Source organism: Chelonoidis abingdonii, chromosome 3, assembly GCF_003597395.2.
Source record: "Chelonoidis abingdonii isolate Lonesome George chromosome 3, CheloAbing_2.0, whole genome shotgun sequence".
Lineage (NCBI taxonomy): Eukaryota > Metazoa > Chordata > Testudines > Testudinidae > Chelonoidis > Chelonoidis abingdonii.
The window spans coordinates 130,904,733-130,923,353 of NC_133771.1; the positions used below are offsets into that span (position 1 = coordinate 130,904,733).

Genomic DNA, 18,621 nt, shown 5'->3' on the forward strand with positions numbered 1-18,621 from the left:
TGGTGTATTAATGTAGCTCTTTCCTTTAACTGATTATTTATCTGTTGAACTAACTCCACAGCGTACATGTGATACTGCACTGAGTCCATATGAACCAACATTGCCCAATGTTACGGTTACAACATTTTTGTTACTGTTTGTTTTAGGTTATGTGTTGCCTGCCTTATGAATGGAGTTTAAACAAGATATCAGAGTAAACAGTTCTGTAGAACACATTTCAGCTTTACTGCACTGTATTATGCCCGTAACACAAACAGGAAGATTCAAGACAGATTGCATAATGCATCTTCTGGATCTCAGCACCCAAGAACTAAACGGATAGAAAGCCAAATCTCAGTTTACTAGCATCAAAAAGGAACAGAAAAAAAGCTGGTACAAGCTTTACCTCCACACTAGATTCCCTTGCTATACTCCTTATTGCAGTGCTTACAGGTCTTTCCTTTCCTAAAGTCTAACTCCGACTGCTCTCTCACCCTCTAGTAACTCTTCCCCTAGAGAGAGTTTCTAATGTGCCTTGCTCTTAAATAGCACCTTATTGCAGTTTTGCCTCAACCCAGCCTCTGAAGTTTATACAGCAACAATTTCTGAATGAAAAAACAAATCATAAGCTAATTTGTCAGGTGTTTTTATGGGGTTGCCTGTACAAATCCTTCTTTCACACATAACTATAGTATTTTGCACAAACACATCTGCAGGTAAATATTTAGAGGCTGTTTTTGAAAATCTGGCCCTGCAAGTCATATGCAACACAGTTTTACAAAAGAATTATTTAACGCTTACAGATAAACAATGGGAATGTCCCTTGGGCAATTTTTCAATTTAATGAAAAGAGAATGGGTCACATGATCCTTATTTATTCCAGTCTCAAAATTCTATAGCAGATAAGATATAAGGAATGCCCTCTACCAAGCTACTCAGTTCATAATAATAAGCCCTTTATCAAAGCATAAGTCCAGTACAATAATAGCACAATAATTCTGCATATGATGTATCCAGTGATATGCTAGCAAGTAGCTTAATAGTTTCAAAAACCTATTCTCAATACACACCAGCAATGTTCCCTCTAATTTTTTAAATCTATGTGTAGAATGAATTTTGTTGTGTGCACCAATATGGAACTGATGTGTGGCAAAGGTGGGGCCGAGGGGTTCGGAGTGTGGGAGGGGGCTCAGGGTTGGGATGCAGGTGGTGAGGTCTCTGGGGTGGGGCTGGGGATGAGGGGTTTGGAGTATGGGAGGGGGTGAGTGCTCAGGAGGGGGGTGAGGGGTTTGGGGCATGGGAGGTGGGCTCTGGTCTGGGGCAGAAGGTGGGGTGCAAAGGGTGAGGATCTCCAGCTGGGGATGAGGTCTCTGGGGTGGGGCCAGGGATCAGGGGTTTGGGGTGCAGGCTGCCCTGGGGCTGTGACTGGGACAGACTCCCCCCAGCTCTCTCTCCCTGCCGCAGGCCAGGGCAGATGCACCTCTTCCCACCTGCATGGCCCTTGATAGCCTGCTGCACGGCCATGCAGCTTAGAGGGAACTGAGCACACTAGTCAGCAAACTGCATGCAAAAATTGTTCCTAGAATTTCCTATCACTGGGCGAGGGAGCTGTGGTAAAAATATTCATGGCAGGACCCAAGAGCCTCCTTCACTACAAAACCCTGATTCATCCCCAGGACTGGTCAATCTGTGCACTGAATGAGGCAGTCATCCAGAGAGAAAATTAGTGTGTCATCATGTATTTAAATACTAACACTAAGCGTATGTGCAAGGAGGCCAATTAAGGTTGTACAAGAAACCTTAATTCTGGCATTTCCTAACTTTTGAGTACTTGAGTTTGCAAACTTTGTGTGTGTACTTTCCTCAGTTTTTTAAATAAAGCAAATTGAAGAAACCAATTCTATCATGTGACATCATATTGACACCCACATGGGTCATCAGCAGGGTTTGAACCTTTAGATCCACTACAAAGACCTCTTCCATTATAGATACTAGCATAACTGGTAGCAGTAGGAGGCTGTTATCCTCTAAGGACCAAGCCACTAGAGGCGGATGGCACACACTTTGCCAGTGGGGTTCACCAATATTTGCTGACAGGGGAATGGTGAGATTCAGAAATGCTGGGGTCTATTCCAGGTTCTGAGGGGTGGATACTCGAATGGTTAGAAACCCATCTACCCCTGTTCCCTTGCAAGCCTGACTCTCTTCTCCCCTCCAGCTTGTTCCTTTCCCATCCTAGCTCTTCCTCACTCCCCTGTTAGGCTCCTCACTCCAGCCTCCTGCCTTCCCCAACTCTTCATCCCAGTCACCTCCACCCACTCTCTCCAGGCTTCTTGTCCCCATTTACTCCCTCCATTGCCACCTCCCCAAGTCTGACTCTTGCTCCTTTTGTATTCTAGTCCAGTCAACCAGCCTCCTCCTCCTCCTCCTCACTGCCTGGTTACCAGCTGTGAGAGCGCAGAGAGAACAGGAGTCATAGTCTCCCTCCAGAGAAAGTCGTACTCATCCCCTGCAGCCCCAGGCTGGAGCATGTTCCACGCAGATGGAATCTTCAGGGAATTTAGCTGCCAAAATCGTACAAGAGACTATTCAGCATATGTGAAATGACGTGTTTCTAAGGCTTATAAATTGATCAACTAGAGGCAATTTTCCCACAAGAACAGCAAAGCCAAACCCCTGACACAAAGTCAACCCTCCTGTCAAATGTCAAGTTCCTGCTCCAAAGCACAGAGGTGCTAAAGCTTCTCAACAAAATGGGTGTCAATTTTTTTTAACATGGGCAAAAACACATTTTTCTCTAACCTCATTCTTGAAATGGCTGAACCATTTTTACTGAAACTTTCCAAAAATATTTAGCTTGTGACTGACACCCTACAAGAAAAACTTCAACTGAAAAGGTTAAAATTTGGCAAGGTTTCAAGCAATTGAAAATAAGAGTCTTATAATGGAAAGCATCGGGCAACCTTAATTAATGGGCAGCACTAGTAGCTCCATCTATAATGCACATACACTTTACACAATGGATCCTGATTGGGACCTCTGGGGAATTACTGTACTACAAATATTTACACAACAACAGACAGTGATCTTATAGAAACAAAATAAGCAGAAGAATGTGTAGAAGGGAGACACTTGATATACTCATATAAATTAAATGTCAGAATACATTATCTGAGACTGAACTTCGCAGCTCAGCATGGCTTTCATGTGGAAGATATAATACTGTGACTGATAGCTCTACAAATGTCTGCTGAATGCCCTAATTACCCTCACATAATGTACAGAGGCACTTAACTCCTGACTTATAGAATGGGCCATATAAGAGAGACCTGTTTTTCCTTAGCTCATCATGGAGACCTTAACATTCTACATTTTACTTTTATTACAGTAAATATGCATAGCGTCTGTTTTAGCTCAGCATTTTGTGAGGAATGGCTGTATTTACCACTCTGTTACTATGGCAATATTACATGTGAAGTACACCAACAAGCTACTGCTTTCATCTCTCTTTGTACTTACAGTATACTCCTTTTTCTTAGTTTGAAGGTGACCAACTATAAAGGGGACGGTGAATTTTTCTGAGACTCAAGACAAGGGCTTATTTTCTAAATTTTTCTATTAACTATAGTAGATAAACTGAAAGTTGTGTGTGACAAATTCCAGAAACCTTACAACAGGAACGGGAAAACCATATTCTCTTCCCCCTACAGAAGAGATTCAGCATAGCTACACTTCTTCAAATGAACAGAGAGCAAAACTATGGAAGGCAAGGATGGGAGCAAAGAAACATTCACACATCTGCATACCCATAGCTTTCTTGGCAACAACCTAAACATTAGTTTTTGGTATATTTTTGATGGATAGGCACAAAAAAAATTAGTTGAGTGGGACTGAATACCAAATAATGGTGAAAGTAGGCAGGTGCATTATTAGTAACAATAGCCGTTCTGTTCCCATTAAACACAAACTCAAAATAATTCAGGGCAAAAAAGCTGAATGTAGATCAAACTCTCAGGTGGGGAACCCAGGACAAGGAAAAAGTATATTCAACTCAACTGGATGCAAGACAGCAGACTGATTTATAGCACAACCTTGCAGACTCTTCTGTTTAATTGCTAAATTAATTAGTTACTGGTAGAGTTACTAGGTCTTTCATACTTCTACCCACGATATTTCTCTTTTTGATTGATGGTTCCTAGGAGTGGGAACATAGGGTTATTTAGTATCAGAGCAGGGAACAGGTGTTAAGAGAACTGGGTTCTCTTTTTGTCTCTGCCACTGACATACTGTGTGACCTTGGGTGAGTCACTCAGAGTAACAATTTTTCTTAGCGCTAAAATGAGGACAAACTTCCCTATGAGTGAGGGAAGTATTGTGAGGCTTAATTCAATGAAAGGTGTAAAACATTTTCAGATCCTCATATGAAAAGCTCTATAGAAGTGCAAAGTAACATTACAAGGCAAACATTTAACTCATGGAAACAGTTTAATTGCTTTATCAGTTATTTATTTAGGAAAACTGAACTGGTTTAGGGCATTACATTCTGCAACTTTATAAAGCATTATTGCTTCATCAAGCATTTTTCTTCCCCAGTGTGGCTTCCAAAGCCCTGAACAATCACGTCTTTTTTTCCCTCTCTTTAGCAGTTTCCTTGTACAGTTTCTATTCAGATCTTTAGGGCACTGAATTTCACTCTATCTGTATTTTGGTAACTGCTATTTTATTATTGTTCTATGGTTTCTGGGTGGATAGTCACACAATAGTGTCTAGTAGTGCATTTCTGATTCCTGAACAGTTATTCAAATGAGATGGGGTTTTTGTTGTGTTCTGGGAAAGACTTTCTTCATTTTAAGGGCTGGGCCGTGTGGAGTCTTGCCTAATGGTCAGGGCAGGAGACTGACCTAATGTTGGAGCAGGTGACCACGCCTAGTGACCAGAGCCCCAATCAGGAGCTGAGTTACTAAGCCCAGCGAGAGCCAGGCATCAGGAGCCAAGAATCAGAGTCAGAGTATAAACCAAAGCAGGGCAAGAGCCAGAGGGAGGAAACTAGAAACAGGAGCCAGGGATAGGGGCAAGGAAGAAGATGAGAGCAGGAGGCAGGACCAGAAACTGTCCTGCTACAGAATGTGGAATGCTGCTGAGAAGCCGGAAACCAGTCCTGCTGTAGGGTTTAAGAATGTGCCTGCTGGAGTCTTCGGCCAATCAGGGGGCCAGGTTCATTTGCTAAACCATCTATTACTGCACATCTTCTGCATGTTTTGAGTAAATAAAGACATTCTCCCAGAATGCAAATACTTCTCACGTTTTAAAGAAGTATTTCACTCACAACTTTGACATCTTTTAAAATGATTACCTGATTCCTGAAATGCGGCAGCTGATAAATATTCAGAAGAGGAGGAAATGTACTCTTCTTATAAAGCTGTAAGCTGGTTGCCATGTCCTATTACAATTTCACTACCAGTCTGTTATGAAACGGAAGGAAAACAAAACAGTATAAATAAAGGACAATATTACTACATCTAATTATATTAGCCAAACTTCAAAGCCAACATTAAACATATTTACAAAGCTTTCTATTACAAACTGACATCTTATAATTTAAATCATAAATAAAATCTATTTATTGGGAAATTGCTTAGCAAGTAGAATACAAGTCAACTGCCTTAGTAAATTATGTTGTCTTTAAAGTAAATACTAGGTAAATGAACACACTTTGAAGCATTACTTTTCCAGATAAGGATTTTTTTTTTTTTGGACAGGTTATTGCCAATTCAGAAAAATTGATTCCGGGACTTACTACTGTCTTTATGGGAGATATACAGACCTCGTGCCATTACTCCTGTACCTTGACTCCCATGAAAAGCCATTAATATTACCTACCCTCCACCAGCAAGCATAGTGTTACATAGAGTTATGAAATCTTTAGACCACTTCCAATTTAATTGCCAATTTTCTCCATGATTTTAAATGGAGAAGCTGCATAGCCTTCCTTTTAAATGTGCTACCCGCCACTCTGATGCAGAGAGTAGAAAATATGGCCCATTAGGGATCAAACTCTGGAGAGGGGTGGGGAGTAGCAGTCCTGTTGCTTTCAATCCTTTCCTCACAGACACCTCACAAACCCCTCCATCTGGTAGGAACATTATAGCTCAGAGCAGAAGGAAGAAGGGAAGCAGCCACATTCCACAATGTGCCTGCCTTCTCCTTGAGTCCATGAAAATTGCTGAATAGCTATCCATCTGGAACTTAATTTGGGTTTGACCAGCAGTTAACTCCTCCTCCATGGTGTGTGCATGCTCTAAGGGTAGGATTTACAAAGGTACTTAGATGCATAAGTCCCATTTTTAGGCACCAGTGTGATTCACAAACCTCCTGCTCCGCTACTCCCTTACACTGTAGGCACATAAACTCTCTCAGCACCTATGTTTTTCCTCTAGCCATGCGCACTGCAGCACGAAGAGGCCCACCTCCTGCCTGAGCACGCGCACACACACACACACATTGCCGCCTCACAATAGGTATCTGGCAGCTGTTTCCCACCTGTGCCCCAGAGCGATTAACAACCCAAGGTACACATTCAGCTGCCCTAGTCACGGGCAGGGGACTGTCCAGTAGGTGGCCTCTGAGCACACCTACCAGACTGGCCCCCTCAGACAAATTCACACAAAACAGCTGTGGCCTGGCAGGAGGGAAGAGGTTAGGAAGACAACCTCCTTTATAATCTTTAACCTAGTGCATAAGGTTAGGGTCCAAGATGTAGGAAACCCCCATTCAAGTCCCCACCTCTACCTGATGGGGAAAAAGGATTTGAACCTTTGCTCAGGGAAGCATCCTATCCACCAGGCTATAGAGTAGTTCAAACACTCTCTCTCTGGCCCAATTAATATTTACATATTCCATTGTTTAATTCAAGTGACACCACGTCAACAGCAGAGATTAAGAAACCTCTCCCCGCCCATCAGAATATCCCATAATCTTGTGGTTAGAGCACTGACCTGAGAGTTGGCTGAGCCCCTTTGCCTCATGAGGAGGATGTGGGGCTTGAAGCAGGGGTTCCCCTGCTTGATGAGCACCCTATCCACTAGGCAAAAAGTTATAATGGAGGTGGTCCTCCTGTTTTCTTTCATGCAATTTAGGCAGCCAAGTGGCCTCTTGCCCAATTTGTGGATCACTAGTCAAGGTACAAGGTGCCTCCATGGAGCCTGGACTTGGGCACTATCTCTGACTGAAGGTTGGCACTTACCACCACCCTCCTTACCGGTGTCTCCCTTTGGTTAGATTAGGCAGCTAGCATGCTGGCTTCACAGATCACCATTCTCTGATGCCTATTTCTCTCCCCTTTCATTACATAGGAACTCTAAGGGTGCCTAACTCAGTTTTTGTGGATTACAGCATTGTCCCTGTGATTTTCTAGGCACCAAGGTGCTCAGTGTTGCAATGCCAGTATCCCTTCATGGATCTCATCCTAAACCTCTGCTCCTGCCCCATCTGCAAATTTGGATGAAGCCGACTGCTAATAGTGTGGGAGAGAGGGAGCAACCCCCCCCCACCACTTACAAAAGTACAATTTGCAGGAAACCTCATCAATGATAACTCAAGTCTCTCACATGGAAGCAGCAAGAGCTTCCCTTCACACCCACAACAGAGTCCAGATTACAGAAATTTATTTATTTAGAACAAAGGGAAACTCTATGGGTGATTCAAGTTTAAAGGAAAATTGTAAAGGGGGAAGGGTAGGAGGAGAGGAATGTCACTGTAGATTTCAGTTAAGCTAGAATATGGTGAGGACTAGTTTTTAAAAATACTAATAGCAGCTGCGCTGCACCACAGAGCTTGCTGCAACTCAGTGGCGCAAGAAATAATCCCACCCTACGGTTTGTGCTCTTAGCTGCTTTGGGACTCTTTGAGATGAATGGCAGCACAGAAATGCAGTCTTGGTTTCTGAATAGCAGAATAAGTCAAACATTGTTTGACTAGCTTTTAAAATGAACTGCAGCCTTATTCATGTGCGACACATGAAATTCAGCCAGATGCACTGTTTGGGGAGGCGACTTTAAGGAAATGCAGCGAATCAAGTGGGAACAGAAAGGACAGACACCCCAAGGCGATCTCTCGGCTATCTCAAATCCACCCGCTTAGCACCATCATGTAGCTACAATAAGCACATTAATAGAGGTTGGAGGCTGGTGAATGGTATCAGACCCTCCCCTGATAAATATTCGTGTCCTGGCCGGGACCCAGCGCGGGGGATTTAGCCACAGAAGCGCCGCCGCGTCCCCACTTCTCTGGGGCTGGTCCTAGGAGCCCACCCCGCGGTTGCCCATGCACGTGTGGGCGGCAGCCGCACTGCCACGGGACTCGGCCTCCCCAGCGCGGTTATTCCGCGGCGGGGCTCGCACTAGCCCCCGACCTGCCCTGGGCGGCACTTACCGCTTGCGAGGTGGCCCGGGCTCAGTGAGACGAGCCGCTCCCGGGTCCGGACAGCGCCGCCGCCCCTCCCAGCGCCCCTGGCTCTGCCCAGCCCCCGCGGCGCGGGACAAGCGTGAGCCGCCGGGGAGCGCGGCCGGGCGGCAAGGGGACACCCTAGGGCCGGATTGGACAAGGGGGGGGCGGGGCGGCGACAGCCATGCGAGCGGTCCGGCGGGTTCCGCCCTGCACGCGAAATAAGTCCTGCTGCAATCAGCGGCATAGCCCAGGTATGGGGGGGGTTCCCGCTTTTTCTGCTTTGGGGGCACCTGTGGTTGATTTTGCATTTGAGCTGGGCACCAGGGTGGACAAGCAAAACATACAGCCTGGCGGTAATGAGTGACATGAAGAAATCAGAGTGGGGGTCATATTTCCTGCAAACAGAATCATAGAAGATCAGGATGGGAAGGGACCTTAGCGGTCATCTAGTCCAACCCACTGCTCAAAGCAGGACCAACACCAGCTAAATCATCCTAGCCAGGACTCTGTCAAGCCAGGCCTTAAGAACCTCAAAGGAAGGAGAGTCCACCACCTCCGTAAGTAACCCATTGCAGTGCTTCACCACTCTCCTAGTGAAAAAGTGTTTTCTAATATCCGACCTAGACCTCCTGCACTGCAACTTGCGACCATTGCTTCTTGTTCTGTCAGCTGCCATTACTGAGAAAAGCCAAGCTCCATCTTCTTTGGAGTCCCCCCACTTCAGGTAGTTGAAGGCAGCTATCAAATTCCCCCCTCACTCTTCTGCAGACATCCCATGCAGTGACATCCTGCAATGAAGCCTTACATCAACCAAAATGGAAATCAACAAAATATGAGGCATTTGATTAATGATCATTGATAAATCATGGGTCTGGACCACAGCTTAAGAACCTACTGGATCAGGTCAGAGAAAGGGCCCAGCTAGCCAAGGGTGTGTGTACAAGGGGGAACAGAGCTCCTCTTGCCTCAGGGCCATGGGGGAGCTAGAGAGTGAGCTCTTCTGGACAACTCACTCCGGCAACCAGGGGAGCTGAGCTCCCCCTGTGAGGGAAGGACCCGGCCCTGCATTGCCACCGAAGAATGAAGCAGCAGTAGTAGAGCAGCTTAAGTGCCGCCGATTGCAGGCTTTTTTCTTCCCGCCGCTTGTGGCGCTTATACTCACCAGGTGGCGATCCGAGGCTTTGGCAGCACTTCAGCAGCAGGTTCTTCACTCCCTCCAAGTCTTCGGCTGCACTGAAGGACACGCCGCCGAAGACGGGAGTGCGTGAAGGGCCCGCCGCTGAAGTGCCGCCGAAAACCTGGAGTGGCTCGTGGGGCCCCTGCGGGGCCTGGGGTAAATTGCCCCACTTGCCCTTCCCTCGGGGAAGCCCTGGTGTACAGTACTTCCTCATAACATCATGTATTTAACGTACCTCTCCAAAAGCAGTCAAATTTAAATGCCTGTGCAGACCCCTGGGCATCCAGCCCAGTAGCTTGTCTTCTTCAGACAGTGGCTGGTGCCAGATAACTCAGGGAGTGACCAGAACAGGATCCATCCCCAGTTTTCCAGTCGCAGCTTCGGCAGTCAGAGGTTAGGGACACGTGGGGCATGTGGTTGCATCCCTGACGATCTTGGCTAATACTTACAGTATTCCCATAGCCGTTGTTAACATCTAGCAGTGATGTGACTTGTTTTGTTGACAGTGTTCTTGTTGCTATCTTTCTCAATCAACTGGTTTATGATCTTTGAATAGGTATGTGCATTTTGCAACTTACCATTCTTTTACTTAGGAAACTCAATAGTACAAACATTTACTCACTTGCATATGATATATTTTTGCAAGATTGTGGTTAAAGACCCAAATCCTGCAAGCCCTTATGCACTTATCAGTGGAACTACTCAACAGGAGTAAAATTAGTTACATGCACATTTACAGAACAGGGGCTGTGGATTGCAAAATAAAATAAAAAGCTAAAACAATTAATTAAAATTGGGGTGGGCAGTTTTTTGTATTAATTATAATTAAGATTACAGTGCTCCCTTGCCTTGAAAGTTGGTTAGTTTATGAAAATCATTACTCATATTCAACCAATATGTAATATTTACCAGTTAAATTAAAAAAAATTGAAAGCAGTTTGGTCCAAATTTCTTCCAAATTACACTTTTCAATTCAGAAAATGCTCTTTCATTCAACACAGGAAAAGCTATATGTGGAAAAACTGTATTGGACCCATCTGAAGATGTATTACTTAACTTCTCAGTAAGAAATTTAGGAGTGTAATTCAGTCAAAGTTGAAAATATTTAAAAATTGAAATGTCGTAAGTGTTTAACATGTTCTTTTCTGTACTTATTTTAAAAAAACCACTTTAAAATGTCTTTGGGGGTAGCTGTCACTTTTGTAGTTAACTTAGCATATAGACTCACATGGTTGTAACATAAGCATCACTGTCTTTACCTGGATATAAAAGGCTATCTCTGTATGATGATGAAAACCTTGGTGCATCATGGTGGCCAGTTCCAAGAAGTTTACATCGGGTTGGTGAGGCAAGCTACACAACAGGATGCTGATGGCAGGACTGATTGTACCATTGCAACTGTTATGCCAGTGCTTGCTATCTATTCTGGTGCAGTACTGACTGTAGACTGACAGGATGTGTAGACTTGCATACAGCAAATGCAATCCTAACTTATGCACTCTTTACAGCAATTGTGTGCATAGATGTTACAGGGATACTGCTAAGGAGTTCATATGAGGGTTAGCACTCCTTATGTAGATACAACCTTTGACATCTGCAACGAATTGTGGAGTCCAGCATTTTGTGCAGAACTGTCTTCTCTATTGGCTTTGCAGCACAATTAAAGAATCCTGACAAGATATAATAAGAAACACTGAGCCGTGTTAAGGACAATCACTGACACTCCAAAAGTAGCTAAGTTGGGTCTAATTAACAATATATCACTATCCCTAAGTAACCAGCAAAGAAAAAAATTAAAAAAAACTTTGTTTGCCCCCTTTCCTCTGTTTATTTAAAGACTGCCTAAATGTTTTTGTTTTTCTGAATTAAAAATTCAGTTTTTATCAGTCCCGGAAGACACTGTCATTACTGGGAAACTCATGCAATTATGACATCACAAAAGCCAACAGACTGAAAATAGATCAGTCAACTCTGACTTTACTTTGATTCTGCTGATCCTTTGTGTAATTTCAATAAGTAATGAACATTTAGGAGAAAAGAAGTTTTTGTAAATAAATAGATCTCCTTTCTCTCCTTCCCCTCTTCAAGCAGGTGCAGTAACTCACAATACACATTCTCTAAGATCACTGGCCCAAGAGGCCCTCCTGCAAAACACAAACTTGGTGTCCTGGTATTTCCAAGTTTAAAAGAAAACAAAAAAACCCACCAACTTTTAAAAGCTCATACAACCTTTCAGGCCTTCATTATACATCATAAAGAAGCAAAAAGAAAAAAAAAAGTGAAGAAGCCCAACTTTTTATAAACATTTTGCAAGGAACCTTTAAAAGCCCTATTAGTTTAAAACTGATTCTTAGTGCACAATTGAAGTTCTAAAAGGCCTGCTTTTATATCATTGCTTGACTCTCCCCTGCCCCCAATCTGATGGTGTTAAAGAGAGAATTACTTCCAAGGTTCTGACCACATTAGGATTTATAGTTATGTTCAGAATGTTTTTGTTTGTTTTTTGTCTCTCCCTTCGCTTGGGTAGTTTCATAAGTATTGTTTTACGATGTTTTATTTTGTATGCTGCAAAAGCAATAACATTAGACTTACAAAAAGGCATTATGGCATAGATTTGTAATGGCCACATTACTCACACGTGGTGAGCTGTCAAGACTAGAAACAAGCGTCATATACCACTAGGAAAGGGAAAGTCACAGCTCTCCAATGACATAAGTCATTTTTACCTTCATGGCCTGTGAAATTAGATTAATTTAGTTCATGTATTAGACTACTACCAGTGCTGGGCCTGTACACTTTTTTATGGGCTGAGTGTAAAATGGAGAGAGGAAAAAAAAATCTATATTTGTGAAAAAAATAAAACATTGAGGCAGTTTTTCTCCCCCACTGTGGGCTGTTTGAAAGCTTTTTACTGGTTTGGAATGTTAAACATAGGCTGGTGGAGATGGATTCGTGAGCAGAGTGCAGATAAGGTTTAAATAAGTTCTGCATGTAACATATGTTATTGATTACAAATCACAAACAATTTCCTGGTCTTTCCTGCTCAGGTAAAATATTAGGTGAAATCCTGATTCCATTGAAGTCAATGATAAAACTCCCACTGACCACACTGGAGCCAGGATTTCTCCCATTCTATATATAATTTTACTATATACTATAGAAAATGACACTAAGACAATATTAAGGTTGCAAACTGAAGCACTCAAAGATTAGAATATGCCAGAATTAAGGTTGCCTATGCAATCTTGGCCCCTTTGTGCATATGTGTTATGATAGAGCAGGGGTGTGACGTTATTAATATAAACTGGGACCATATAGAACATGGGTTGCAACCAAGATTCTGTAGTGGCACCAAATCCTATATAAAGGGGATCATATAAGGTGTCTAAGACCAGGTTACGGGTTACTGGTTATGATTATGCTCTCTGTATGTCTGTATCATTTTTGTAGTTGAAGTTATGAATATTGGCTGTATGCTGTCTGTATTTTGCGCAGTCTGGGTGATACACCAGAAGCATGGTGTCAGCCAGCTTAGCCGCTGATGGCCCATTAAAGACCATCCCTCAGAATATGACCCATTGAAGAGAGAGAAGCCATATTGCCTAGTGAACTCAGAGGTATAGAAAACTGGCCGCTTGAAACTGCAAACCCATTTTAGCTGTAACTTTCCACAGTAGACACAAAGGAGTGTCGTACACCTGGAAAAGTCCTAGATAAGGCAGAGGCCAGCCATCTCCATTTTGTCTCAATCCTGCTTCATAACCTCTGGAGGACGTTGCTACAGATCTAACCTAGCACAAAGGACTGAAATGAACGACCATCCCAGCAGGGGGTCTCCAGAGAGGATTAAATCTGCCAGTTTACTTCACACTGCTACAAAGCCTGAAACTAAGGACTTGCCATTACTGTATGTAATGATGCATTTAACCATTCAGCTCTCATCCTATCTTTTTTTCCCTTGGGATGATAAAGCCATTAAATATTAGATTCTAAAGGATTGGCAACAAGCAGAGATGTGGTAGGAATCTGATGTGTAAAGTAATAATCCGGACAACCCCCCTCAAAAAGTAAACAGTCCCCTGAGTCCTAGACCCAACGATCGATCCACACCACGATGAGGTCACCTCTGTCCCATGACCTGGCCCGCTTGCTCTAATCATGGACTTAAGTAACCCATATAGAAAGAGGAATGTAACCCTCACTGCCCTACTATACTTTGACGCCACCCGCCCCCCCGCGGCCCCAACCCGAACATCCCATGGGGACACATTACAGACTGTAGTACTAAAATGCGATAGCACCATAACCAAGTAGCCCCGCAGTCCCCATACTCTGTATGTCCCCGATGACAATAGACGGACAACCGCCAAAACCGCTGTGATCACTTTATTTAATTCCCTAAAAACATAATGACCTGGTCTGGGGCTTGGTCCTTTGGATTTGAGAGAATCTTTTGCGTTGTACTGGGTGTTGGTTTTCATAACCATTCATCCCAAGGACGTGTGGGACTGGGGGAATACGGAAGCTGAGTTGTCTAAGAGAATGCTTGAGTGACTTGTCGTTGGCCACAGTGGTGATACCTAAAGTCATAATTTTGTCTGGCCTGGCTGGCTTGGTTTGCCTTAGAGGTGGAAAAACCCCAGCCTAGGGCTGTGACTGCCCTGTTTGAGCAATTGGTCCTGATCTGGCACTCTTAGGTGGGACCCGCCAGAACCACATCGTCACAAGGGGTCAGCAACCTTTCAGAAGCAGTGTGCCGAGTCTTCATTTATTCACTCTAATTTAAGGTTTCGCGTCCTGGTAATATATTTTAACATTTTTAGAAGGTCTCTTTCTATAAGTCTATAATATATAACTAAACTATTGTTGTATGTAAAGTAAATAAGATTTTTAAAATGTTTAAGACGCTTCATTAAAATTAAATTAAAATGCGGAGCCCCCCAGACCGCTGGCCAGGATCCAGGCAGTGTGAGTGCCACTGAAAATCAGCTTGCGTGCCGCCTTCGGCACACATGCCATAGGTTGCCTACCCCGTGCTAGAGTCTTTAATTACATGACCACATACTGTTTTTTTTTCCCCCCACAGGATTCTTGACTCATTTAGTGCACAGGATGGACAGTGCTCACTTAATGAGCAGCTATTAAATATTTGTTTTATACTCCTTTTTCAGTGTGTGGCCCCAGGCCTTATTTAATACACATTATTCAAACTCCACTCTGAAGACAGAATTATCAGATTTCATCATGCACTTTTCTCTGGTGCTTATCACTGTAGTAGTCGAGTGCTTCACAAATACTAATTCAATTTAACCCCTCCTCGCAACACTACTGTGAGAAGATATCCCCATTTTATAGATGGGGAGCTGAGGCACAGAGATTACAGTCAAAAGTTTCTACTAATTTTGAGCATCCAATTAGAAATGGCTAGAACCTGATTTTTCAGAGTATTTAGCATTTTATAGCACTTAATATGCATAGCTCCCACTGACTTCACCTGTGGGAGTAAGTGCTCAGCACTTCTACAGATCAGATTGCAGGGTATCAAGCTGAATACCCTAGAAAGTGATGAATAAACAATTAGTGACCATCTTTGGAAAGTTTAGCTTAAGTGAGGAATTCTGTGTCATAAGCAGGGATAGACTCCAGTTCTCCAGGGCAGCATTCTACTGCCTTAAGCGGGACACCATCCTTTTTTCCTGACATCTCCTGCTTCATTCACTACTCACCTTCCCACTTCTGCAACAAATGAGGCAAGGATCCTACAGACAATAGGTTTTTTACACTACACAGCCCTGAGTCATCCCCCAAGGAGGTCCATTCTGTGCACTGAATGAAGCAGGGGTCTTGTGGAAGAAAAAAAAATGGTATGTAATCATGTAATTAAACTATCATAGTGCAGACAACAGTGAAAAAAATTAAGGTTGTGGGGGAAGCCATAATTCTGGCATTTCCCAACTTTTTAGTGCTTCACTTTGCAATTTTAATAATTTTAACATAGTTTGTATGTGTAATTTCTAGTTTTGCTTTTTTTTTTAACTGAATAAACAGAATCCCATGTTGTGGCATCACATTGACACCCACATGGGTCTTCAGCAAAAGTTGGAACCTTTAGATCCAACACACAGGCCTCTGCCGCTTGAACTAACAAAGTAATAGATAGCAGTGGTAGATTGTCATCTTCTGTGCGGACCAGCTCTACGGGGACGAGACATATTTTGCCACTGAGTTTCACATCTATTTGCTGACAACAACAGAATGGGTAGAGAAATTTGGAGTTCTATTCCAGGCTCTGGTGGGGAGAATGCTCTAGTGGGCTTCCCTGCCCCAGGTTGATCCCTTCTTTCCTTGTCCCCTCCAACCTATCCCTGCTCCACTCCTGTCTCTTCCCCACCTCTTGCTTTTTGTCCCAGGCAAGATCAGTCATAGTCTCCATTCCTCAGGCTTCTTATCACAATCTCCTTGCCCAGCAAAGCCTAGTCTCCCTTTCTGGGCTTACTGTTCAAATCCCAATTTCTCCACCTTTCCAAATCCAGTCTCCTTGCTCAGTCAGTCCCAGTTCCCCCCTCCCAGTATCCTTTTCTGATTGGTCTCTCTCCTCCGCCCTCTCCCACTGGCTCCCAATCCCAGTCTCCTCATCCAGCCAATCCCAGTCTTCCCCCTGTCCTCATCTGATATCAGTTCCCTACCACAGCCAAACCTTCCTCCCTCTACCCAACCTCATTTCTCTCACTGGCTCCATCCCAATCTCTTCCCCAATTTAGGGTTACCAAATAGCAGCTGTGAAAAAACAGGACAGGGGGTGGGGGCTGTGAAAGTAGAATGAATTATATTGTAAGAATAGAAAGGATTAAAGAAATGTTGTCTGTACCTTTAAGCAAAATTGTTGGAATGTTGCAATCCAGGTGTCAGGAATACAGACATTAACATAGAACAATTGCACCGTTTAAGGGCAATTGGTGAAGTATTAGCCTTAGATCGATAACAGTAAGGAAGTGGATATGCATGCTGTGCCCCAGGTGATTTTTAGTGTTTTTTGCTTTCTTTGTCCCTTTGTCTAATTCCCGCTCTTTTATCTGTATAAATAAGACTGTTTAGGCCTTGCATGCTGCTCACATTATCTGGGTGTATTAGCAGAGCGCTGTGCTAATAAAACAGAGTGGTCTGACAAACTGAGTCCTGAATCTAACTTTGACAGGGGTAATAGGCGCCTATATAAGAAAAAGTCCCCAAAAACGGGACTGTCCCTTTAAAAACAGGACATCCAGTCACCCTACCCCAACTTCTAGTCCCAGTGTCCCCTCTTCCAGCTCCCCGTTCCAGCCACCCCTCCCTCAAGTTCACTGTCTCCTTGCCAAGCCTGTCCCTGTTTCTCCCACACACATTCTCCAGTCCAAGTCTTACCAGACTCCTTGTTCTAATCTACTCCTTTCCATCCCCATTAGTCAGGCAGCTTCCTCCTCCACGCTGCTGAGTGCTGACAAGGTAATTAAGAGAACAGGAGAGCCTTCCTGCTCTCTCAGGTGAGTGGCAGACTCCACTGATTTAGTTGACTTAATATATCGTCTCTCCACACATGCATATAATACATCTTTTTAAAGCTTATTATGTCTACTTTAAGATGAGGTATGATGCAGAGCTGTCAAGTGGTGCTGTTACCACAGAAATGGTGATAAACAATGACACCATCAACACGTTAAGATGACAACTTTAAAACATTTACATTTGTTTGTTAGTTTAATGGTTCTTTGTATTATTTTAAGACAACATATTTCTTTGTGGTTCTGATGCTTTGAGGTCACAATTTAATAATAAAAGTGTATAGATGTCATTGAAATTAATAGCACTGTGACATTTGTGGTCAACATCATTGTCATCTTGCTCATCATGATCACTCCCAAGAATGCGTGGATTATCACAATCTTCATTGCCTTGGAATGTACACAGTTCTGTGCAGGGAAGATTGTTCTGACACAGTGGATTGTGCAGCAACCCCCTACTGGTACAGATCCAAATAAGGTCTTGTAGAAGCTCAGATGGCATTGGTCCCTTGAAGAATAAAAGTAGTTCATCATCTACCTTTTTCCATCCATGTTGCAATGGTGATCCAATATCTGGATTACATATGTGCAAAAACATCCAAGCCTTTGTTTGCCAAGATGTTCTTTTGACATGCTCTTCAAAACTGTCCTCACATGGGAAGTTTGGCCAGTGACTTGTCCTTTTGCATGGCTAGATTGCACTTTAGGTGTCTGTGGGTCTCCAGGAATTGTGGCTTGTCCATCACTCTCCCCGAGCATGGCAAGATCTCTGAAGAAATAAGCTACTTTTGTTTTGACAACATTAAACATCCCCCCTATACCAAATAGGGATGACACAGAGACACATCTGGTTAATGTGTATACAGCAGGAGTAAGTGTATCACAAATTGCATGCACAGGTATGAAACAGTGGTTGTCAGTTGTGCTGGCAGCAGTGCCTGTTTCAATCCACATGTAATCTGTGTGTTCCCATTTCTGGAAAGTAATGAATAGCAAGGACCAAAACATCTATATCAGGTAATCTAATTCCTATGGTTCCTTTAACACCAAGAAACCCAAAAGCCATATTGGCACATATAGCATGCAGAAGCATTCCTGTGTCTGCTTCCTCTTGAATACCATACAAGTTTCAGGCTTCTTCAACATTTCTGCTGGTGTTGGACTTTGCTACTTGAGCATTGTAAAAGCCCCCAGCAAGGAGTGTTTGTGCTGGGGCAGCTCCTACACTGAGGTGCATTGTGAACCATATATTCACAGAGGAACTATATAGTCACAAGTGATTGCTTTTTGGATGCCATGGTTAGAAACTTTTTCCATGGAGGCACAGGGCATCCCCCAATCACCTGTTATCTCTTGCACCCATCCTTAGATCCTGTCCAGCACCAGCTTTCTGCAGTTTTCACAGATTTACTGTTATATCTGCGAAAGACTGATTACAGAGTTAGCTTTGTCAAGTCTTTTTCGGATCTGCTTCGAGGATTC

General features: G+C 43.5%; 1 protein-coding gene across 4 annotated transcripts in view; it reads right to left on the bottom strand.

Annotated features, from left to right (window-relative positions):
* Window positions 1–10,029, bottom strand: part of LOC116831131 (uncharacterized) — a 108,749-nt gene extending 98,720 nt beyond the window's left edge. For 2 of the 4 annotated variants that reach the window (XM_032790906.2, XM_075064101.1), the window contains exons 1-2: window positions 9,837–10,028; window positions 5,333–5,441 (exon numbers count right to left, since the gene is read on the bottom strand). In XM_032790906.2, the coding sequence (XP_032646797.1) occupies window positions 5,333–5,416 (84 nt within the window). In that variant the 5' untranslated portion in view covers window positions 5,417–5,441; window positions 9,837–10,028. Of the gene's footprint in view, window positions 1–5,332; window positions 5,442–8,409; window positions 8,468–9,836 lie in introns of those variants that run through there. The other 2 variants (XM_075064100.1, XM_032790907.2) reach the window with 2 other exon arrangements.
* Window positions 10,030–18,621: the final 8,592 nt, after the last annotated feature.